The sequence below is a fragment of the Artibeus jamaicensis genome, unplaced genomic scaffold, assembly GCF_021234435.1.
Source record: "Artibeus jamaicensis isolate MK-2021 breed Jamaican fruit bat unplaced genomic scaffold, CSHL_Jam_final contig_456, whole genome shotgun sequence".
Lineage (NCBI taxonomy): Eukaryota > Metazoa > Chordata > Mammalia > Chiroptera > Phyllostomidae > Artibeus > Artibeus jamaicensis.
Window position 1 is genome coordinate 7,544,583 of NW_026521839.1, and position 24,883 is coordinate 7,569,465.

Sequence of the window (24,883 nt, forward strand, 5' to 3'; positions counted from 1 at the left end):
TCTTACAATATTTATTTATTTATTTATTTTTTGGTATTAAATGGCTGTTCTCTACAGTTGAAGAGTAAAGGTAAAAATAAAACCAAAAAGCACATACTGAGATCAACATAGGAGGTGCTTAATATTTTTCAGGGGAGGGCAGCAGGGGAAGGCTCTTTGAGGTTCTAATTTGAAACAAATGCTAGTCACAATGGATTATAAATTTGGAAAGGCAAAGGAGCTCAAATATATGATCAGATAAAATGAGAGAAGTTTTATGGGAAAAGCAGACCACATTATGTATTGTTGGTTGTAGAATCACCTGATATTGAAAAGTTTTCTTAGGCTCTGCCGAGGAAGAAATGCCAATCAGCCACAAAGTTAGGCAGTATAGAGCTTTATTGGGGTTTGCACACCCGGGCAAGATTCTCTGGTATGCAGAGTGGGGCTGGGGAAGTCGTGCCCAAGCAGGGAATATGGTGGGGTTTTATTTTGGTTGGCTCTCTTCGTGGGAGCTAGGGATTGGTCCCTTTGAACAAAGTGGCAATATATCATTGGTGGTTCTCCTCGGGATCAGCGGATATCCGATACCCGTTTTGGCAAAGCCAGCCCTTTTTAGCTCTCTGGTTTGACGTCAGTGTCTTTTCTGGGTTGTAGTTCAGCCGCCATTTTCGGTTGTAGTTCAGCCGCCATTTTGTCCTACCCTGCCCATCCTAACACTAATAACTTCAAAAGTTAAATTTTTTTCTGTTAAGGCGTATTCTCATATTTGAATAAGGAATTTTTTTGGGAAGTACAGAATATTTAAGTGTTTCATAATGTATCTTCTGTGTGGCTTTATACATTTAAATGTTTTGTGAATTGCCTTTGTGTGGCCTTACACATTTCAATGAAAGTTTAAACAGTTTTCAGTAATGACTTTGGTCTTGTTGCCTGGAAGAGCATGCACCTAAAAGACAGCAAAAGTTAAAAGTTCTAGTCACTAGTTCAGTGACTTTGAACAGTTTCTTTACCTTGCTGAGATTTCTGTTGTTGTTGTTACTATTCTGAGAAAGGGAATGATAGTCTGCCATGCTTATCACAGGGGATGGTTGTGAGAATTAGTTGGACAGTGAACTCGCAAGTATACCAGAAATGATCATCAGTTCAGATACTGGCTTCTGCTGCTGCTTAGTGTTCACAACTGGGGGAATAGAGCTGTCAAAGTAAACAATCTAGTGGAGAAGACAGATACACAAATAAATACAGTCAGTGCTTTTTTTTTTTTTTTCCACGTTCCAGCTTCTCCCCATTTTTCAGAGCAGTTTTTGTACAAGTCTGTGCAAAAAGAGAAATGTGATTTCAAGGGATTCATTTGGCTGGACAAGTTGTTTAATTACCCTTAATACCCCAAACACAAAAAAAGAAGTGTGTTGTAGTTTTGTGTTAATGAGCAAGAAGAAATGGTAAGTCTTCTTAAGACCTTGCTCATCAGTCTAAAGTAGGTCCTGGGTGTGCATGCTTTCTGGGCAGAAGAAGTGAAAGATTACTAGAGTAGAGGAGTCTTGAAGAGTTTACTTTTGTCAAAATTGAGATTATACACACACGTAACTGACAAGAATGTTTTCTATTATGCATATAAAATTGTGTACTTTTAACTTTCAAAAAAGGAGCAATCACTGTCCTAATGCCTAGTGGGAAGAGCTAATTTAACAGATACTCACTTTGACTTAATAGAATGTTATGTTAAATTAGCAGACCAGGGACATTTAAGTACTGTGGGGAAAGGGAACCTATTGGGAGCCATCTGGCCATAGCACATTATAGGCTTACCCTTTAATCAGGAGACAGGCATTTCAAGGGTGGCCTTTCTTCATACTTGAATAAGTAGGATTAAACTCTTTCCTTTTTCTTTTCTACTTTTTTTTAAAAATGATATATATATATATTTAGTTTTTATTTATTTTTAGAGAGAGGGGAAGGGAGGGACAAAGGGAGAGAAATATCGATGCGTGGTTACATCTCACGTGGCTCTCATTGGGGACCTGGCCTGCAACCTGGGCAATGTGCCCTGACTGGGAATCAAACTGGTGACCCTTTGATTCACAGCCCACACTCAATTCACTGCATTACACCAGCCATTTCCTTTTATTTATTTATTTATTTATTTATTTTTTAATGTAGTGATATATTACCTGTGTAGAATTCTAGATCTCTCTGACAGGTTATGTCAAGAGGTCATCCTTTGGGGAAATTTCTTTATCTAATCTTGGAGACTAATTCCAGGTACTTCATGGTCTTCTTGGCTTTTTGAGTCAGAATTGTTACTGGTTTCTAAGTAAATGTGAGTGAATACTTTGTGCCCTGCAATAGTACTTATTTTAATGTTCTGGTTTCTTAAGACTTTCATTTTTTTAAAAAATATACTTTATTGATTATGCCATTGCAGTTGTCCTATTTCCCCCCCACCACTCCCCCCTTTAATTTATGTCCACGTGTCTCAAGTTCTTTAGATTCTATATTTCCCATACTATTCTTGCCCTCCCCCTATCTATTTTCTACCTATCATCTATGCTACTTATTCTCTGTACCTTCTCCCCCCTCCTCCTCTTCCCACTCCCCTGTTGCTAACTCCTTCATATGATCTTCATTTCTATGGTTTTGCTCCCGATCTAGCTGTCCTCTTAGTTTGCTTCTGTTTTAGGTGTGGTTGTTGATAACTGTGAGTTTGCTGTCCTTTCACTGTTCATCTTTTTTATCTTCTTTTTCTTAGGTAAGTCCCTTTAACATTTCATATAATAATGGCTTGGTAATGATGAACTCCTTGAATTTGACCTTATCTGAGAAGTACTTTTATCTGCCCTTCCATTCTAAGTGAAAGCTTTGCTGGATAGAGCAATTTTGGTTGTAGGTCTTTGGTTTTCATAACTTGGAATACTTCTTTCTAGCCCATTCTTGCCTGTAAGGTCTCTTTTGAGAAATCAGCTGACAGTCCGATGGGAACTCCTTTGTAGGTGACTGTCCCCTTAGCTCTTGCTGCTTCTAGGATTCTCTCCTTCATTTTAATCTTGGCTAATGTAATTTTAATGTGCCTTGGTGTGTTCCTTCTTGGGTTCAACTTCTTTGGGACTCTCTGAGCTTCCTGGATTTCCTGGAAGTCCATTTCCTTTGCCAGAATGGGGAAGTTCTCCTTTATTATTTGTTCAAATAAGTTTTCCACTTGTCGCTCTTACTCTTCCCCCTCTGGTATCTCTATAATTGGGATGTTGGAGCGTTTAAAGATGTCCTGAAGGTTCCTAAGCCTTTCCTCATTTTTTTGAATTCTTGTTTCTTCATCCTTTTCTGTCTGGTCATTTTTTTCTTCCTTCTGGTCTACTCCCTTGATTTGAGTCCCAGTTTCCTTTCCATCATTATTGGTTTTCTGTGCATTTCCCTTCATTTCAATTAGTTTAGCCTTCATATGTTCCTCTATTTTGTGACTAAAATCAACCAGTTGATTCTGTGAACATCCTGATCACCAGTGTTTTGAACTGTGCATCTGATAGGTTGGCTATTTCTTGGTTGCTTAGAGTTATTGGCCATGGGGCTTTGAGTTCTTGAGCCATCATGTTTTGGTCTGTTTGCGCCTGTTATGTATGAGGGGCAGAGCCCTAGGTGTTCACCAGGGCGGGGCAACTCAGTTGCTGGGTTGTGATGCTGTATGTGGGGGCGGGTCAAAGAGGGGCATTGGCGGTCCCCTCTGCAGCTTCCTGCCCCTGGGGCCTGCTCGGTTTGTCTCACTGCTTGCTCCTTCGCCTGGTTTATCTGCATGTGAATTTGTGACTGTGGTCAGCCTGCGGCCTTGCGCCCTCACTGGGTCTGCCCATTGCTACTCCACACCTGGGATCTGCCCACGGCTGCCTGTGCACCTGGGTCGGGGGATCTTTCCTGCCCAACCTGCTCCGCTGCTGGCTCCACCCCTCTTACTGGTCTGGCTGAACAGTTCATTGTAGTCGGACTTCCGTATAGTTCAATTTTCTGTGTTTTGGTTGCATTTTTGTTACTAAAACTTTGTTGTCTTTAAACTTGGTTGTGCGAGGAAGCACAGTGTTTCCACCTATGCCTCCATCTTGGCTAGAAGCTCTGGTTTCTTAAGATTTTCATTAGAAAGATTTGCAGTTAGATCCAGTGACACGTTCCAGCATCACCATTTACAAATTTTGAAGTTCAGCTGAGTGACTTCAAAATACATGTAAAAAGGGAATAGTGTCTGCTTCACAGCATTATTCTTGGTATGACTTGTAAAATGAGTATAGATAATCCATAAATGATAGTTGCTTTCCCTTCTTGATTTGATCATGTTTGGTTATTGCTGGAGGTAGATATGGCCGCTTTTAATTGTTGTAGGAGGTGCCCTGTCTTGTTAGTCTTCTTAACGTGGACTAGCCAACATTATTTGCTTCTTATTTATGTCTTTGTTCAACACATGTTTAAAAAACTAACTTATATGTCAGGCATTGTGTGAAGCCTTTGGTGATATAAACATGAAATGACATGCTTCCTGCTTTCGAGGATCCTCTATTGAGAGACAGACATACTTTTCAGTTATATGAGGTAATTGCTAAAAAGGTGAGAGGTACATTAAGAGCAATGGAGAACTGTCTCAGGAAGTTAGGGAAGGTTTGACAGGAAGCTGGAGTTGAGACTTGAAGATAAGTGTAAGTTTGATGAACAGGATGGGGCCGGTCATGTTGTTGAGTTAGGGTTCTAAGTATAAAAAATAGTACGTGCAAAACCTAGATGTGTGAACTGTGAATTTCAAGTAGTTAAGCACTAATTTCTGAATAGTAGAGTGAGATGGAGGAGTGACGGGAAAGGAGAGTTTCCTGGTAGGTGAAGTACTTGTAGACCATGCAATGGAGTTTAGTGTTTATCCTGTATGCCAGAGGTTCTTTAAACTTTGTATGCATTATAATCATCTGAAGAGTTAATTTCATATAGAGGACCAGTCCAGGCTGTCATGGATGCTGGATCGAGGTTGTGGCTTTGCATTCTATATTGGGTGGGGCAAAAGTAGGTTTTCAGTGGTTTGTATAGAAAATAATTAATAAATAATAATATAAGAGTTACTGTGCATTTTGCATACTCACAACTGTAAACCTAGCCCTGTCTCCAGATGAATTTGGAGACCCAGTGCTCTGGGTCATTGGTCTTAAAAATGATGTGCTGGCACTTTGGATGGGCAGGTGACCTGATTCAGTGTGTGTGTGGTATTAAAATTTGTTTCTATTTATTTTTAATCTTAAAATGTTTTTGTGTGTGTCTGTGATGTGCATAATATGCTAGTATATTGTTTACTACTCTACTTTAGAAATACACATAAATATATGAGGGCTGTGCTCATAGTTTTTTTCTGATAATAAAATTTGGAGTCAAGTGCTAGGCAGTAGGAAAAAATTCAGGAATTTTGTACAGGAGCATTCAGGTTAGATTTTAGTATTGAGATTGTGTGAGTGAGATAAGTGAGGGGACTTAGTCACAGGGGATTTTATCTCCCTCTGGCTTTATTACTTTTGATTTTAGTAGCTTGAAATCATAGTCGGAGGTTATAGAATAATTGACCATGAAACCCTTTTGAGAGTTTGTTAAAATTAGGAAGGCTGTTTACCAATAGATTATCTCTAGGGGCAACCAATTTTTGCCTGAATGCTTTGAATAAGAGAGGAATAATGAGCTGCCTTGAGGTGAATTGTTTTACATTTAGTGAGTTGCAGTCTAAAAAATATGTGCTGTATCTAGTACCAAAATTTGGCAAATGTAGTCCTACAAAACGTGTACTTCTATTGTTCATTGTTGTTTTATGGAATCACCATGGAGGAGGACTGTTCCCACATGTATTAAGTTAAAAGTGCACACAGATGAACAAATTCTCAGGCATAGGGATAATAATTGTTGCAAAAAGTCCTTCATAGTTTTCTTTTTTTTAAGGCAAAGAAGTTCCTAAACTTTGAGTTTTAAAGTTCTCTTTAATTTAAAAAGCTTTCTACCAATGAATTCTTAGTTATGCTTTGGTAAATTACCTAAGGGCAAAGTCATCATGAGTCTAATAATAGATTTAAATGACTTTGTGTTTTCCTGATCAGACAGCATCTATGAACACTTGACAAATAAGGTTATGTGTTGTTTGAAACATATGTTCAGCCTTTCTGTTTGCTTGGTGTACTGTTGGGGGAGGATCTCAGACAAATTAATGGCTTGTCAGTTTCTCAGGCCAGGAAGGAACCATGGATTTATTTACCATATTGGCAACTTTTGTAGTACCATCCTTATTCAGTCAGAATGAAAGAGGTGCCTTTTCCTTGGCTGTAGTGAACTGTTGAAAGCTCACTAATGAAAACCCAAATGGAGCAGGGGTACAGTTATTTTCCTTAAGCTTTGTTTCACTGACTTAGAGGTAGACGCAGCAGTTGTCAAATCTGTTGCCACAGTTTACCGTCTTTATTGAGACCTAGCTCCTTCTTGGCTTTTCTCTCTTTGTACTAATAATAAGGATTTTTTTTGGGGGGGAGGCAGAGGGTTGGGGGGGGTTAGCAATTTTGAGGTAGCTCTTTTAAACTTCCCTCTGTAAATTGTATCCTATTTTGTCGGAAGCATTTTGGACAAAATCAGTGTTTCTTGTTTATTTCTTTGAGTTTAAAGGTAGAACCTCTTCACACAAAAATGATAATGTATCTAGAGAGATAGTGCTCTCACCAAAGATTGTCTTATGTGTAAAACGACAAAACTTCTATTAGTATATTGTAGATCTGTCATGGTTATAGTGTTTTGTGAAAATATTTGCTTTGAAAAGTCTCTAAATGTCTAAAATTTATGTCTTCACTGCAGCTTTAATCTGTTTTTCTTAGTTGTGTTTTATAGAAGAGTATGTAGTAGTTTTTGGATATGCTAGATAGCACAGGAGGGACAAACAGGATTGGTTCTTGAAATATGGTTAAAAGACATTTTAAAAAATTTTTCTTTTGTGGGTGGAAAAGTATCATATTTTATAATAAAAATAGTTTGATATTAAATAATCTATTAAAGTGATGGTACTTTATTTCTGCGATTCTCTTTATTTTTTCAACTTTTTTGAAGTATAATTTATATATTATAGCATTCACCAATTTAAATTGTTCAGTTCTGTAAACTCTGACAAGTATATTAAGCAGTGTAACCACCACTACCGCAATTGGGACATAGAACATTTCTGTCACTCCATAAAGTTCTCAGTGCTTCAATAGTTTTTTCATTAGTGAAATGGATATGAGAGTATCTACTCTATAGGATTGTTGTAAAGATTAAATGAGTTAATACATTTAAAGTCCTTAAAATAGTTCCCAACTATTGTAAGAGCTTAGTTAATGCTGTCTCCTTTTATCTATGGTGTTGATATTGGTTTTCTACCATTTTTATAAAGTCCCTCACTAATTGTATTAGGTGTTTGAAACTTAGATTCTATGCTATTAAGAAAGGTATTGCTGTCATACGTAAATGCAGAAGTTCTTTGTGCCTTGGCAGAGTTCAGGTTGATAGCTGGTATATGAAGGTACACATTTCTGAATATCCATCTGCCAGCTTTATTGCATTACTTTTAATCACTCTTGGTCTTTAATTGCATTACTTTTATCACTCTTGTTTCATAGTAAAGTATGTGATGTAAAACTCAAGAGTTTTTATTTTGTCAATAACACCATGCTAGGCAACTGTCACTTGTACTTAAAATGATTTTCTTGGTGGCTTTTTATCTGTTTTGATTTATAATAAAATTATGCTTTTGGAAGTTGTTGGTTATTTTGAAAGTCTATACACAATATTCTCTTTGTCAAGCCTATTTCTTAAAAAGATTTTATTCACTTATTTTTAGAGAGGAAGGAGAAAGAGAGGAAGAGACACGTCAGTTTATGGTTGCCTCTCATTCGGCCCATACAGGGGACCTGGCCCACAATCCAGGCATGTGCTCTGATTGGGAATAGAACTAGCGACCCTTTGGTTCGCAGGCTAGTGCTCAGTCCACTGAGCCACACCAGCTTGGGCTTTGTCAAGCCTTTTAACTGCTTTTTGGTGTTTGTGTATTTTATTGATCCTGTCAAGACATTTCATCAGATTTCTTTTTTTTTTTTTTTTTAAATTAAAAAAAATTTTTTTATTGATTATGCTGTTACAGTTGTTCTATTCCCCCTTCATTCCCCTCCACCCTACCCCCCCATCCCCACCATTACCCCCCCTTTAGTTTATGACCATGTGTCTCAATTCCTTTAGATTCTATATTTCCCATGCTATTCTTGCCTCCCCATCTATTTTCTATCTACTGTCTATGCTACTTATTTTCTGTACCTTCTCCCCCCTTCTCCTCCCACTCCCCTGTTGCTAACCCTCCTTGAGATCTTCATTTCTATGCTTCCACTCCTGATCTAGCTGTCCTTTTAGTATGCTTTTGTTTTAGGTGTGGTTGTTAATAACTGTGAGTTTGTTGTCCTTTCACTGTTCATGTTTTTTTAACTTCTTTTTCTTAGATAAGTCCTTTTAACATTTCATATAATAAGGGCTTGGTGATGATGAACTCCTTGAATTTGATCTTATCTGAGAAGCACCTTATCTGTCCTTCCATTCTAAATGAAAGTTTTGCTGGATAGAGCAATCTTGGTTGTAGGTCTTTAGATTTCATGACTTGGAATACCTCTTTCCAGCCCCTTCTTGCCTGTAAGGTCTCTTTTGAGAAATCTGCTGACAGTCTGATGGGGACTCCTTTGTATGTGACTGTCCCCTTAGCTCTTGCTGCTTCTAGGATTCTCTCCTTCATTTTCATCTTGGCTAATGTAATGATCATGTGCCTTGGTGTGTTCCTTCTTGGGTCCAACTTCTTTGGGACTCTCTGAGCTTCCTGGATTTCTTGGAAGTCTATTTCCTTTGCCAGATTGGGGAAATTCTCCTTTATTATTTGTTCGAATAAGTTTTCCACTGGTGGCTGTGCCTTTCCCCCTTCTGGTACCCCTATAATTCGGATGTTGGAGCGTTTAAAGATGTCCTGGAGGTTCCTAAGACTCTCCTCATTTCTTTGAATTCTTGCTTCTTCACTCTTTTCTCTTTGGCCATTATTTGCTTTCTTCTGGTCCACTCCATTGATTTGAGTCCCAGTTTCCTTTTCATTGCTATTGGTGTCCTGTGTAATTCCATTCATTTCAATTAGTTTCGCCTTCATATATTTGTCTAATTTGTCGGTATAATCAACCAGTTCTGTGAGGATCCTGATGACCAATGTTTTAAACTGTGTGTCTGAGAGTTTTGCTATTTCTTCATCGCTTAGATTTATGGGCTCTGGGGCTTTGAGATCTTGCGACATTTTTGGTCTGTTCTGGCCCTTTAAGTGTGAGAAGCGGCGCCTTGGACTCCCAGGTTGCTGGGTTGTGACGCTGTATGTGGGGGCGTGGTCAGAGCGGGGAAATGGTGAACCCCTCTGCTGTTTCTCACAGCTGGGTGAGGATTAGCGTCTTAGGTGGTTCACCTGGGCCGGGCCACTCAGAGTCGCTGGGTTATGACGCTGTATGTGGAGGTGGGGTCAGAGCAGGGAAATGGCGGCGCCCTTCACTGCCACTTGCCTCGGGACCAGCCCGGCCCGGTCCAACCGCCCACTCCCTCGCCTGTCCACCCGCGCACAAATGCGCGACCATAGTCAACACTCAGCACCGCTCCCCCGCTGTCTCCCCCAAGGTCGCTCGCCTGGTGGCATGCTTGGTCGCTCACTAGGTCCAACCCTGCGCCTGGATTCCGAGCGTCTGGATTCCGCGCCTGAGTCCGGCTGACCGAGACCTCCTGTGCAGTCCCGCTTCACCAGCCGCTGGTTTCGCCCCTTACTGGTCAGGCTGAAGAATTTGTTGTTAGCGGACTTCCGAAAAGTTCAATTTTCCGTGTTCTGGCTGTGTTTTCTGTTGCTAATATTCAGTTGTCTCTAAACTTGGTTGCGTGAGAAGGCACGGCACATCCACCTATGCCTCCATCTTGGCGGAAGTCTCATCAGATTTCTTTAGGATATTTTTCTGTGGTACCAGCTGCTATTCCCCCCCCCCCCCCTTTTGGGGGATATTGGATATTGTAGTGTAGATGTTTCATTAGTTTTCTGGGGCTATACCATGACAGATTACTACAAATGTGGTGACTCTAATAAAACAATAGAGGTTTTTCTCTCACAGATTGAGAGGCTACAAGTCTACAGTCAAGGTGTGGGTGGGACTGTGCTCCTTCCAAAGGTTCTAGGCAAGAATCCTTTCCTCTTTCAGCTTCTGGTGGCTCTCAGTGTTTCTTGTCTTGTGACTGCCTAACTGTGATTTTCTTCCTCTCTCTTCATAGGCCTTCTTACTCGTGGTGTGTGACTTGTCATTTTATAAGGACACCAGTCATTGGATTTAGGACTCATCCTAAATCTAGGGTGATTTCATTTTGAGATGCTTAACTAATTACATATGCAAAGATCTTGTTTCCAAATAAGGTCACATAAGATTTGGGGGGACATTATTTAACTCACTGCATATATGAAGGGAATATTTACATAATTTAAGCTCTGGAAAGGTGTGGGAAGCAGGACTAAATAATGTCAAAAACTATTTTGCAGTCTGCAGGAATGTTATTTTGGGCTGCTCCAGTTCAAATGCCCTAGCGGTATGCTCTTAGATAGAGATCTCCAGTGAATAATTGTTGGCTAGTAAGTACCTTTAAACAAGCTAGGAATAAATGACCTAAAATATGTATACATTTTGTGGTCAGTTGAGTGATAAAATGTAAGATTCTGTGATACTTTACAAGTTGTGAAAATTTACTTAGAGTGGGTAGTTCAGTGATTAAGAGCAAGGACTGTTAAGACTCATAATTTAAATTCAGTTCAGACTTTCAGGGTTTAAAATCTGATTCTGATCCTTAAAAGTTGGGATTACTGTGGGTAAATTGGTAAACCTCCATGCAATGTGTCATTAAAATGAGGGTTAAGATAATAATACCTTAGTCCCGGGTAGCTCAGTTGTTTGGACTATGGTCCTGTACAGCAAAAAGTTGCAGGTTTGATTCCTTGTTGGGCCGCTTACCAGAGGCAGCTGACCAATGTTTCTCTAAAGTCCATAAATGTATCCTCAGGTAAGGGTTAAACAAATAATAATACCGTATCAATACAGGTAAAGTACATGAACTGCCTGGCACATAATAACTGCTCATTTAATATTAGCTGCTGTTGTTTTCATTGTTGTCATTGATGTTCTTCAGGAAAAAAACCCAACAGCTGAAAAATTTATGCCTTTGTGTTCCTAGTAGTCAGGATGAATTTGTACTGATGAATTAATGGGTTCCTGCCCCAGCATTGCTGTGGGAAAGATGCTTTTCAGATTGTTTAGAGGTTGGGAGTAGTAGACAACACAGGATGAGATAACTGGGTTTTGATCTCACTAGCAAGACACTAAGTGAGTAGCCATTTTAGTGATATACATATAGAGAGCTTGCCCCTGAAAGCCTCATCCAGTGAGTCTTTCTTTATCGTACACCAAGCAAGTCCCCCTTTTCTTTATGTCATGATGGCATTAGACTGAATTTTAATGTTAAGTTCATTAACATCTTGTCCCTTAAGTTAACCTCTCTAAAGGATCTTACATATAATTGGCCCTCTGTATCTGTGCATCCTTCATCCATGGATTCAGCCCAGGGCGCGGGTGGAAGGTACCTGATGGGAAAAAAAGCTTGTTGTTACTGATGTGTGTAGTTAGGCCTATGATGGTTGGTGCTGAATACGTACAGACTTTTTTCCTTGTCACTATTCCCTAAACGATATAGTGTAACAACTATGTACAGAGCATTTACATTATATTAAGTATTATAAATAATTCAGAGGTGATTTAAAGTGTAGGGAGGATGTGCATAAGTTATATGCAAATACTGTACTATTTTATACAGGGTATTTGAAAATCTTCAAATTTGATTTCCGAGAGGAGGGTCTTATAACCAATCCCCTACGGATACTACAGGAGGAGTAATTGTAACTTTGAAGCTCTGTTTCAGATGAGTAGACTACATGCTTTAGCAGGCATTTTAGGATGTTTTGGAGGTAATCCTCTACTAAGGGTTTGTTGTGGAATGTAGTTTTCCTTCTCCTCAGTTTTTAATGTTCCTTCTAGAGGTATGTGTACTAAGATTTTTTTAAAAACTGCACTGAATGATAATACCCTTCTGCTTTTCTGCTTACCTGAACCCTGAACTTTCTTAAGCAGAATGTTGCAGTGCAATTTACTGAGCTTATTAAAAGATTTTAAAAATAGATTATGAGAATTTACAGATGATTTAAAAATGTTACCAAACATGCTTTTCCCTTCTTTCCCTCTCTCTCCAGCCTGTTTGCTGGTCCTTTCACTTTATGCAAAGAAAAGAATGGAAAATGATTTCCTGTGTATTATATGTGTGTACTGTAATTTGTCGTATATAATGTATACTTTTTTGCCCAAATTTTTTAGGGAAAAATAAAGATGTGTATTATGCATGGGTAGTACTAATTTCGTATTTATATAAATGTCTTCTTTTATTTATGCTCATGTGTTGAAAAGTGTAACTGTAGAAAGTAATAATGATACCCGTATGTTAAAAAATAAATGCTAAAATTCCTTTGTAGTACAAAAACCAAGTATCTAAATATAAATAAATAAATAATTGAATTAAAAAATTAAAACAAAGAATTTTTTTCCCTGAAGTTTGGGCGAGAAACATGGGTGCATGTTATATGTGGCAAAATAGGGTGTTATCTCATTTAAACTTAATGGATGGGCAGGTATTTTATGTAAGGAAACCTAGGCTTAGGGACATGGAAGTTGTTCAGGGTCACGTCTACAGAGTGGTGGAGTTGATATTTGAGTGCATGCCCTTCTGCTTCTGTTAACTGTTCTTTTCCAACACGTATGATTGCCTTTCCAGATCAGAAAGTTCAGACAACTAATTCTTGCTAACAAAATATTTGTTGTATCAAAAGAAAAGAATAAAGTACGTAAGTGAAGTTCCAAGCTTAAAATTACATTTTATTCTTTGATTTGAAAATGTTTCCATGTTTTGTTCTGAGTATAGGAGGGTGGAATGGAACCGAGTGGGGTGCAAATGATGGGTCCATTGCGGAAAATAGATTAGTTGAATAGTATAATCCCTAAAGGTGTGTACTGTCAAAGATTATCCTGTACAGTTCTGTTATTTCTTTATTTGAGAAAGAGTCTTACCCTAATGAGCCATCATAGTTCTAAGGTTTGTGCAAGATTTTGCTTCTAAATAGGTTATAGATACTTTTTAGGCAGAAGAATGCCTTTCAGTATAGGCACCTTTCTAAGTGAACCTCACTACTTATTCTGGTCTCTTTTCACAGTTAAAAGATGTGGGAAATTAAAAGAATTGTTTTTTCTCCCCTCTAGATTAACTGCTGAAGTACTGATCGAGTTCTGCGTTTCTTCAATGAGGAACTACAGGCTGATCTTCTGTCATAATCTCAAACAGCCATAAATGACAAATGAATGCTTGCTCAGTGAGGGTAGCTGGTGCAGAATCCGTTTTTTAAACTTAGGCGTTTAAGTACTCAAAGGTAAGTTTTCAAAATGGTAATTATCCTATGCTTATGAATCCACAGAGATTTTGCAGTTTACCTCCTATTACTGATTATTAATTTGAGGTTTCATAGTCATTCGCTGGCTCTAGATGTGCTAAAGAATGGATCTTGCTTATTTAAAACTATTTCAATTTATGGCTTTTTGCTGTCCCTAAGTTAATGTCTACTGTTCTTATAAGTTGGATGGATTTGTTTCTTAGTCATGTTGTGATACTCTCTTAATCCAGTGGGTATATCTATTCTACATGTGGTCCTTATTTTTGTAAAAATTTCAGATTATTGAGCAGATTAATTTTTTTGCTCTGTTATCTTTCTCTTATAGTACAAAAGGAGTTCTTTCTCTGAGATGTTAAAAAAGCTCACTTTCTGTCATTTTGTTTATTATCAACTTTTGAAAGGGTTTTTTTCTTTTAAATGTAATCCTTTTCTACATAAAGTTATGTTTATTTTAGAAAGTGAATTTTTTGGGGGGAATTGTGTAATCCTTTTCTACATAAAGTTATATGTTTATTTTAGAAAGTGAATTTTTTTGGGGGGGATTGTGTTTTGATATTGGAGACATTGTTCCCCCTGCTTCTTTACTGATCACAATTCCTACAAAGTTAAGACACATGACTTAGTTCTTCTGACCTAGACTGGCTGTGCAGATTTTTATTTTGAATAATGATGAAACAGGATTGATAAAAGAACATTCTCATTGAAAGTTGATGTTAGGAACTGAAAGTTTTTCTTTGTTTATAAAGACATATAATGTCTGCTCTGTCATGTAGAAAAAAGAACTGGTTAATCTTGTTTGTATTAGCCCATTGTTTATAAAGTGATTTTTAGCCTATCACGTTGTAAAAGTGATTCTTTCCTATTTGGGTGGTTAATGAATGGAGGGATTAGATGAGCTTCATATAACAGAGTCCAGAAATGATTCAGTTGGCTTTTTTCCTATGTCATTAATGAACTTGGTCAGTAAAGGTGTTCTTGGAGCCAGATTTGCCTCTTAATTTGTCTTTGGGACATTTATGTCCTTTGTTAAGTTTAACGATCAGTTTTGCCATTGTTTGATAAATATGCAAGTGCTAAATGGAATATTCAGAACTAACCCTACACATTAGAAAATGCTTAGATGATTGTATTGACTTTATTTGTAGAACACACTTTGAGCCTGATGAACTGGAGCATATTTAACAGATGAGAACACACTGAGGTGTACAGCCTTTTTCTTTACTGTATTTAGTCATATTGCCACAGGTTAATCATTATAGTCTTTTTTGTTGTTGTTGTTTTTCATTTGGCAGAAAAGACAGCTTTGATTTCTGGCTGCAAAAAAGATATGAGGAAGAGCTCCTCTCCTTCCTTGAGTAACTGCAACTCCGTTCTTGCTAACAAAATATTTGGAATTCCACTTGATGAGCTGCAGCAGGGAGGACATCCAGACAATGAGGTTCCGTTCATAGTCCGCCACGTTGTGGACTATATTGAGGAACATGGTATACATTTCCTTACTTTGAGGGCTAGCCTTTGTTTTAATGAACACAACTTATCCTTTTTGACTGTGGACATTTTTTTTAAAGCATGGAAAATCCAAAATATAGTAAGGAAAAACAATAGAAATTCTTCTTCTTTTTTTTTAATGTTTTAGTGTATTTTATACTCAGAAATGCCCAACATAGAGCATTTTTTAGTGGGTGGGTAATAGGATTCTTTGTAATGGATAATAGGGGGTGGGATAAAATGAATATCCCTCAGGACAGAGTTAGTATGTTTCTAAATGTATAGTTGGAGGTATAATTGGAAGGTGTTTAGCCCGGTTGGGGGAGCCAAGAATGGCTTTCCAAAACTGAGTATATTAAGTTGTTTGGAAAATGAATATATGACCAAGTAATTGAAGTTGAAGCTTATTTAATTTTGGCTTGAACTAATGTAGGAGGTCTGGAGCAGCAAGGACTTTTTCAAGTCAATGGAAATGCTGAGACAGTGGAGTGGCTTCGGCAGAGATACGACAGTGGAGAAGAAGTGGATTTGGTTAAGGAAGCAGATGTTCCCTCAGCTATTAGTCTTCTTAGGTTTTTCCTCCAAGAACTTCCTGAACCTGTTATCCCTGGCAGTTTGCATATTCACTTGATGCAGCTTTCTCAAGGTAACAAAATTTGATTCTTACCAATCAGTCATTGAACATTAATTTCAAAATCCTTACCTTTTAGAAATCTTGACATGTAAATGGTAATTATAGTATAATAGTTCTGAGATTTATTTCTTATGTTCCCATAAAGAGTTCTGAGATTACATTTTTTATGTAAAACATAAGCTCTTTGAGGTTCTGTGGTCTAGTCAAGGAATGGCAACTTGTTAGATTCCTGTGGTACTGTTTACTTGTTATAACTGATCAAAGGATATAGGGTTGAAGGAGGAAAGGCTGGAGATAAGAACAAGGAGTAGGAAGGAAGGGAAAGAAGGAACAACAACAACAAAAAATATATATATATAGTGTTGTGTGTGGTAGAGTATCCAATAATAGCCAGTGGGGTTGCTTAGCGGTGATGACACTATAGGATATTGTTTATCTCTGGTTTGATAGGACTTCCTAGCAGAAACCAGAAACCAGAAACCAGAACACAGTGTTAATTCTAGGTTTAAAATATAACTAAAGCTTGTTCTTGGACACCTGCCTGGAGGAAATAAAATATGAAATTGGTCATCAGTCCCCCAGCTAAATAAAGAAAAAATTGCTCTTGTTGGGTTAGGTTTTTGGTGGTGATTAAAGTAGGGCCCAGTTGGAGTGGAATTAGGGACAAGAAATGTAAAGGTACGGGCCCTGGCTGGTGTAGCTCAGTGGATTGAGCACGGGTCTTTGAACCAAACAACCACGGTTTGATTCCCGGTCAGGGCACATGCTTGGGCCAGTTCCTAGCAGGGGACACATGAGAGGCAACCATACATTGATATTTCTCTCCCTCTCTCCTTCCCTTCCCCGCTAAAGATAATAAAGTCTAAAAAAAGAAAAGAAAAAAGAAATGGAAAGGTACGGGTAGGCAGAAGGGCAAAAGAGCCACCAAGTGAGGAAATGTTTGTATTCCTAGAGCCAAATGGTATTTTTGTATATGTAATGAGTGACATGTTTTATTATAGAAGAAACTTTATGAAGGTGACAATATTTATTGAAATTCTAAATTATTCTGGCTTTTCTTTTTGTATTAATGGAATCTTTTTAATTTTTTGAATTGGGGCTTTAGGGAAATTCTGTGATGTTAAGAAACAGAGCCCTGGCTGTTGTGGCTCAGTTGGTCGGAGCATCATCTTGTGGACTGAAAGGTTGTGGGTTCAATCCCTGGTCAGGGCATGTGTGAGAAGGCAGCCAGTAGGTTTCTGTCACATCGATGTTTCTGTCTCTCTCCCCCCTCCCCACCCCTCCCTTCCTCTCTCAAAAAAGTAATGAAAAAAATGTGCTTGAGTGAGGATTAAAAATATATATATAAATACTTCCTCCATGCAGGACATTTTATAGTAAGTTTGTGTGTATCCTTAAGCATTATGTAGTCAGAAAATGAGGATTTCCTTGGGAGTATCTCCTAAAAGTTTCGGTTCACAGGCTGACACTAGTGTGATATTTTGCCACACCAGCCAGGGCAAAAGGCACATTTTTTTTTTTTGTTTGTTTTGAATCCATTCCCACCCTCCCTCCCTCCTTTCTTTTTAAAATAAGGTGTTTTTCATTTACATTTGTTTGTTTGGATTTAAATATTTTATTTATTTATTCTTGTAGAGAGGGTAAGGAAGGGAGAGAAACATAAATAGGTTGGCTCTCATAGACGCCCCAACTGGGGTCCTGGCCCGCAACCCAGGCATATGCCCCGACTGGGAATCAACCAGTAACCTTTCAGTTTGCCGGTCTGCGCTCAATCCACTGAGCCACACCATCTAGGGCTGAGTTTATTTCTTCATTTTCTTGTGGGGGTTCTATTTATTGGTTTGTTTATTTATTTATTTAAACATCAACTTGTTGTTTCACTTATTTATGCCTTTATTGGATAATTTTTGTATGTGCCCTGACCAGGGATTGAACCTGAGCTATGTGTCTTCTTGTAGGTTTTTTTCCAAATGTTTGTATTGAATTGCCTAATGAGCATAAGTTCTAAGAATCAGATAATCTTTAGGTCTTGAATGAAAATTTATAAAAGGATTGTTGTGATGAGACTTGCTGGTAATAAGTCAGTGACTCATTGAGACTGTTAGAAACTTTTTATCACTAGGATTGTCATTTTGATTGTATTTATTTAAAAGTATGGCAGCATCATGTACTACATTATCTATCATTCATAAAATTAGAAAATGCATCTAATTTTCTTTTAAAAAGGATTTTATTTATTTTTAGAGAGAGAGGGAGAAAGAGAGGGAGAGACATTAATGTGACAGAGAAACACCAGTTGGTTGGCTCTTGTATGTACCTCGACCAGGGACTGACCCTGCAACCCAGGCATGTGCTCTGACTGGGGATCAAACTAGTTCACTTTGTGGGATGATGCCCAACTAAGCCACGCCAGTCAGGGCTGACTAAATAAATTTGAAGGAATTTAAGTGTGCAAAAATGCTTGTGGTCTATAGTGCTTGTGGTATACCTGCACACACAACCATGTACACACCTATGTAGGTAGGTGTTGCAGTACTTGTATGGTGATAATGGCATTTCTGTTGTAATATAAGGTATTTTATTTTGTTTATCCTTTGACCAGTTTTTTTGGAAGGTATCTAGATCTCTAAGATTCCCCTCACCATTTACTATAGATAAATATTATAGTTAATATTTTAACTGGCATTCACAAATACATGAGATTATTGCTTTGAAGATCACAGGGGAATGTTGTAGTTGCATTTAAGTTAGTGGGTTTTTTTTTTTTTGAAGACTTTATTTATTTATTTATTTATTTATTTATTTCTAGAGAGAGGGGAAGGGAGGGAGATGGAGAAGGAGAGAAACATCAGTGTATGGTTGGTTGCCTCTCGAGCATCCCCTACTGGGGACTTGGCCTGCAACCTGTGCATGTGCCCTTATTGGAAATTGAACCCAGGACCCTTTGGTTTGTAAGCACCTGTGGTTTGCAAGCTGGCACTCAATCCACTGAGCCACACCAGCCAGAGCTAAGTTAGTGTTTTTAAAAAGCATTTTTTTTTTCTGTGATAGCAGTATACTGCAGTGTGGCATTTCTGGTGTGATTAGATCTTTTATTTAAACCAGGATTTCATGCCCTGGCTGGTTAGCTCAGTTGGTTAGAGCATTGTCCCAATACACTAAGGTTGTGGGTTTGATCCCTAGTCAGGGCACATACAAGAATGAATCATTGAATGCATAAATGGGTGGAACAGCAAATCTAAGTTTGTCCCCTACCTCCAAATCAATATAGAAGAAAAATAATTTTAAAATCTCCATGATTTCACAACCTTGGCACTGTTGATATTTTGGGCTAGACAGTTCTTTATTACAGGGTACTGTCCTGTGAGTTGGAGGATGTTTGGTAGGATCCCTAGCCTCTACTCACTAGATGCCACTAGTACCACTTTCCCCCAAATTATGGCAACCAACCATTCCATTGATTTGTCAAATTTTGTCAGCCACTGGTTTTAGACCATGATGGTTTGTCCAACTACTTATACATTGTTTTGGTAGAAAGTACAATTCCCAGTTTTATAATTGATGCCTGAAAGTATTGCTAGTCAGGGGAAACTTCTTTGATATGTACATATATTTTTTCCAGGATATGATTTAACTAGGAAGTAGGCTCAAAAGGAAAGAAATTTAAGCAGGTGTATAATTTATGAATGTGTGTGTGTGTGTGTGTGTATGTGTGTGTGAAATGCTCCTCTGCCTTATTTGAAGACTTTAGAAGCAGCCTGACAGGTATAAACAGTTTTGTGTAGTAGAAATGTACACAGACAAAAGTAAAGCAACATGGACTGTGAACTGAGTAAAAACATTATTGCCTACAATCTTACCACCCCATTAATTAATCAAATACTTTAGTAGTCCAGAATCTTTTTTTGGTGATTGTGTACTTACTCCGCTTGTTTAGCTAATATTTATTGAATACCTGCTATGTGCTAGGCACTGTTACAGATCCCAGGAATGCAGTTGTAAACAAAACTGGATGAAAATGTCTGCCATCATTGAGCTAAAATTCTAAAGTGCATAAGGGGAGATAGAGGAAAAATAAATGATAAACCAAATAAATATATGGGTATGTTAGATGATAAGTGATACAAAATTAAAGAGGATGGTATGAATTTGTCCATGTTGCTATAGTCATCATATTGATAATGTTAATTGCTTGCATGTATTTTTTGAGTTGATATATGTGGTTTTTCTAAATAATCCTTTTCTGCTAAGTGTTCAGGTTAAAAATTTCCATCGAGTATAATAAGGCATGGTGGGTTAGAAAACATTAATCCAGGGACTGTGCCGTCCAACTATAAAATTAGAGTTCCTGATGTATTTGGATGGGGACAGTGGTAATATTACAAAAGAGAGAAGAATTGTTATTGGTTGCATTTTAAATTTTAAGTGAAAGTCACGTGACTACTCTTTCCTGATAAGCTTCTTATATGTGTCTTATTTTGCACAGCCAATATCATGATCATCACCTGTTATTAAGAATTTTTAACCAAATATTAATTTTAAAATTAATTTTAAGGACCAGAAGAAAAATATTTTTAAAAATTAGATTCATTTTCACTACTGAAGGAATAAATTACTTCATTTTGAGAGTACCTCTGAGGAATTACCTCTTAAGTGGAGCCCAAGTGGAGCCCTGAGAGTCAGTGGCATTGGTACAGGCCCATTTTCTGTTCATGAAAACTCATTAATATAAACAGAGGACCTAGCTTCTGCTAGTTGAAAATTTACTTGCATGACAACTCAAAACCAGCCTAGAGGAGAAAAACAAATAAGAAGTGAGATTTCTTTTTATTTAGTTCTATTGATATTGCCCAAGTTAATTGTTCATTTTGGGATGTCAAGGGAGAAGAAAGTCTTTCTCACCTTGTTCATTGTTTTCTCATTCATTCCAGTGGGAAAGTATCATTGATATTATTAGAAGGTTAAATTGCCTGTCTTTGATCACTAATACTTGGTGTTGACTGGTATTGGTCAGTGTATTTTGACTCATTAGAGTTGACACTAATTTGGAAATACAGGTACAGTCATGCAAGAAATAATATGATGAGAATTAAAAAATAAATAGAATTAGGGCCAATGAGTAATAGATGAGGAAAACATCCTCCAGCAATTGAGGGGTTGATAGTTTCTTCTCTCCACCTCTTCTCTTGCATTTAATAAGTGAAATGCAAAGCCCAGGGGCATTTGGCCTCTAGTAGAGGAAGTGAAGAGGTTTTGAATTGTTACAATAAAACGGTGAGTGGGTGGAATTATGTGAACCTGGCAAAATATCTGAGCTTTGCTTTTACTTCATTAAAAAAAACCTGTCATTATGTTTTATAGATTATAATAACGAAGATGAATTTGGAAGAAAGTTGAGGTTCCTCTTGCAACAGCTTCCACCTGTTAATTACAGTTTGTTAAAGTTTCTGTGTAGATTTCTAGCCAATGTAGCATCACATCATGAAGAAATTTGGTCTGCAAACTCTTTGGCTGCTGTCTTTGGTCCAGATGTCTTCCAGTAAGTTTATAAATTTTTGTTTAATTAAATAAAAACTGAATTTTTAAAATAGAATTATTTGCTGTCTCCCAAGGATCAAAGGTTGCTTGATGAACCACTGTTTTTTATAGTAGATCTGGTTTGTTCTCCTAGCATTTTTTGAACTGGATACAAATTAGGCAGGCTTTACAGATAGGAAAACTGAGGCACAGAATGATGACATAAATTGCTCAGATTCAGCTCAGATTCATAAAGTGGCTCATTGTCATCTTCTAGCTTTAACTGTGATTGATTTTAGAAATTTCAGTTCAATTTAACTTTTATTCTTAGCATTTACACAGATGTGGAAGATCTGAAAGAGCAAGAAATAGTGAGCAGGATAATGGCTGGACTTCTGGAAAATTACTATGAGTTTTTTGAAAATGAAGAGGAAGATTTTTCATCTAATGATTTGAGTTCAATTACTGAACAGGTGAGAATATTTTAAATATTCTACTTGGAGAGAGAATTTAAAAAAAAGGCTTGGCACACACTTGGTGGAATTTTTAAGTTCTAAATTAGAAGAAATTCTTTTGGTTATTATTTTTGAGCATCTACATCCATGTAGTATATGAATGTGGTATTTTTCTGAACAACCTCTTGTCCTCAATTAGGGTAATATGAGAAAGGCATTGAAACCAGAATATATAGTAGAGATTTTGTGGGTTTCTTTCTGTTTTTTCTTCTGTTAACTTAAGCAATGTTTATTTTATAAGAAGAGTGGTTTTTTGTTTTTGTTCTTATTTTTTGTCTATACAAAGAAACTGCTAGCATAGAGGAATGTGGGTAGAGGGAAAGATTTAATACAGAGTTCACACAAACTCTTAAATAAACAAAGTTTTTTTTAAAGTTAAAGTAGCAACTCAGTATAGCAGTGCAATTATTGTCATTAATGGGAAGCATCAGGAGAGTAAGTTTAGGTTAGAGTTAATTTCTTAACTCTTGTGATTTCTGAATATTAAAATCTATTTTTCAGGATATGTTATGTTTTATGTTATTGCTATGCCTTAGTTGATATTGTACAAGTACCTTAGTTACTTTCTCATTTATGAAATGATAATATTGATACTAAGTAATTGTAATTTATTATAAAGCCACATTAATCCACACTTAGATTTAGAATTTGTTATTTAATTCTGTGTGGAAATTCTTCTTTTGCACTTTAGTGAAATGATTTGTAATCAAACTTTTATTATGAAGTTATTTATATTTTAGATATGAGTTGGGCTGCTATTTGTTTTTAGTAAATAATAATTCACCTGGTTAAAAAAATTAAATATACAGTAAAATACTTGCTCTTACCCATACACATTCCTTCCCTTCATTTTTTTTTTAGAAAGATATTACTTATTTATTTTTAGAGAGAGGGGAAGGGAGGGAGTTAGAGAGGGAGAGAAACATCAATGTGTGCTTGCCTCTCACATGCCCCCATCTGAGGACCTGGCCTCAACCCAGGCATGTGCCCTGATTGGGAATTGAACTGGTTACCCTTTGGTTTGCAGCCCATGCTCAATCCACTGAGCTATACCAGCCAGGGCTAATTTAGTCAATTCTTATTGCAGGAAGTTACATTGGGAGGCCTGGGAGTTGGGAGGGAGAGAAGAAAAATCCATAGTTCATTGTTCATATTATATCTTAGTGTGTGATTATTGGTAAAAATATTGGAGAATGCCAATTAATTTACATAAATTATCAAATTAAATACAGTATATTCAGTACAATTGAGTATAAGGCTTCTGTAGTTCTAAGAGCCGTTGACAGTAGACAAACTGATTTTAAAATGTATGATGTAATATATTAAGATAGTGGTACCTCTGTACCAAAAGTTTGTGGACTAAATAAAATATTCATGTATTCATAGTTTATATAGCTGCCTTTAAAATTTTTCAAAAAGAGTCCACTGTTGTGTCCAAACCTTCATTGATCAACCATAATAATTCCCATTTTGTACTTGCAAAAACATGGTATTTTCTTGCCAGTTTTTTTCTTATTTGGGCTACCAAGTACATTCCTGACTTTCACTAATTAAGATCATAGATGGAAATAGAGGACAATTTTTCAGTTGCTCCAGTTTAAATACTGATCTATTAATTGAAAATTTCACCCTTGTATATAAATCTTACGTCTCAGTTAATAACCACTTAGGCCTATGGTTTTCAGTTTTTTTCATCATTATATATGGTAAGTGGTAGATGAGGGATGGCATTTACAAGCACAACAAATTCAGGAGAATCTGCTTCATATGCTTTGTGTATAAAGTAAGTGGTTCACAAATAGAGGTCATTAACTCTTGTTAATAATGAATTTTTAGTGAGCGTGGTACACCAGTGGTTGAGAGCTCCTGCTTTAGGTAGTTTGGATGACAGATACTCTTCTTCATTCTTACAAAAAGTGATGTTATTTGTAGAAACTAGGATCTATTGCTATATAGAGATAATTACAGTTACAATGATAAATATTACTGGTGTTATTCTCTTATTATGTATAGACACTGCTGAAGAGTTTACATACATTTAGTCCTTTTAACTAGACCTTAAGGTAGGTAGATAGCACCTCCATTTTATACATAGGCCACGGGAAGTTAAGTAAGTTGACAGAAACAGTTAAGAGCACACAGGGATATGAACATAGATCTTTCCCCTACAAAACCTGGCTTTTAACTACATACTGTGTTATGTTGAAAGCAGGCAGTCTGTCTTTACTGATTAGGATAGCAATGTGGTAGAACATCATAGTGTAATATCCTTTCTTCTGGTTGAAGTTTTACTTTCTGAGAATATTTTAGCAACTCTATTTGCCTCTCCATCAGAAAGAACAGTTATCTGTAGCGATGAATTTAGTCTAGGTATTTCGAGTGTATGTGTCTAAAATGGATGAAAGTATACTTTTACTACTCAGTGTTTATAACTAGCATTACTTTTTAAAATTTTAATCTGTATATTTTTTTCCATTACCATTTAGCCCCCTTATTTTGTCCTCCCCTCTGCCAGCACCACACTGTTGTCCATGTTCATGAGTCCTTTTTCTTTTCTTCTTGTTCCCTCTACCCCAGAACTAGTGTTAGTTTATAAAAGATGTCAAGACCATGTATGGGTAGTTTTTTCTTTGGGTTATCTTAAAATTTCTCATTAGAAAATGTTTTGTTGATTTTCCTTCTGTAATATTCCAGTGTCTTTTTATTAGTGTGATAATATATTTGGGTAGTTGATAATGGAAGATATCTTACAGCCCCTGACAGAAAGAGAATTATAACCTTGAGTTGGGTTTAATGGTCATGTGTCTTTCCTTAATTGTAGGATCCAGTCTCTTCATGAAGAATTTCAATCTGATCATTTAGAAGTTAGCCGAAGTTTTCTAAACATAGTTAACACTTCTAAGGCAAAGTTTCTGTGCCCTTCCCCCTCCCATACTTACTCTGTATTAAAATCACTTGTTTAATGCACCTGGAAATTAGAGAGATCAATTAGAAGCTTTTGTAACTATTAGATTTACAAAACTAATTGATTAGGCAATGAAGCTTTCTTAATGTTAGCTAACTACAATATGTAAGCTTTTTCAAAAATTTGTCTTCTTATTCATGTTTCTAGTGATATACTAGTGTAGTCTTTACTTCCTGCTTTAA

General features: G+C 37.0%; 1 protein-coding gene across 7 annotated transcripts in view; it reads left to right on the forward strand.

Annotated features, from left to right (window-relative positions):
* The window catches only part of FAM13B (family with sequence similarity 13 member B), a 78,831-nt gene that overhangs the window by 3,889 nt on the left and 50,059 nt on the right, over nt 1–24,883 (forward strand). For all 7 annotated transcript variants that reach the window (XM_037147547.2, XM_053666451.1, XM_053666453.1 and 4 more), the window contains exons 2-6: nt 13,395–13,561; nt 14,875–15,066; nt 15,504–15,716; nt 21,066–21,243; nt 21,553–21,694. In XM_037147547.2, coding sequence (XP_037003442.2) covers nt 14,910–15,066; nt 15,504–15,716; nt 21,066–21,243; nt 21,553–21,694 — 690 coding nt within the window. In that variant the 5' untranslated portion in view covers nt 13,395–13,561; nt 14,875–14,909. The remainder of the gene's footprint in view (nt 1–13,394; nt 13,562–14,874; nt 15,067–15,503; nt 15,717–21,065; nt 21,244–21,552; nt 21,695–24,883) is intronic.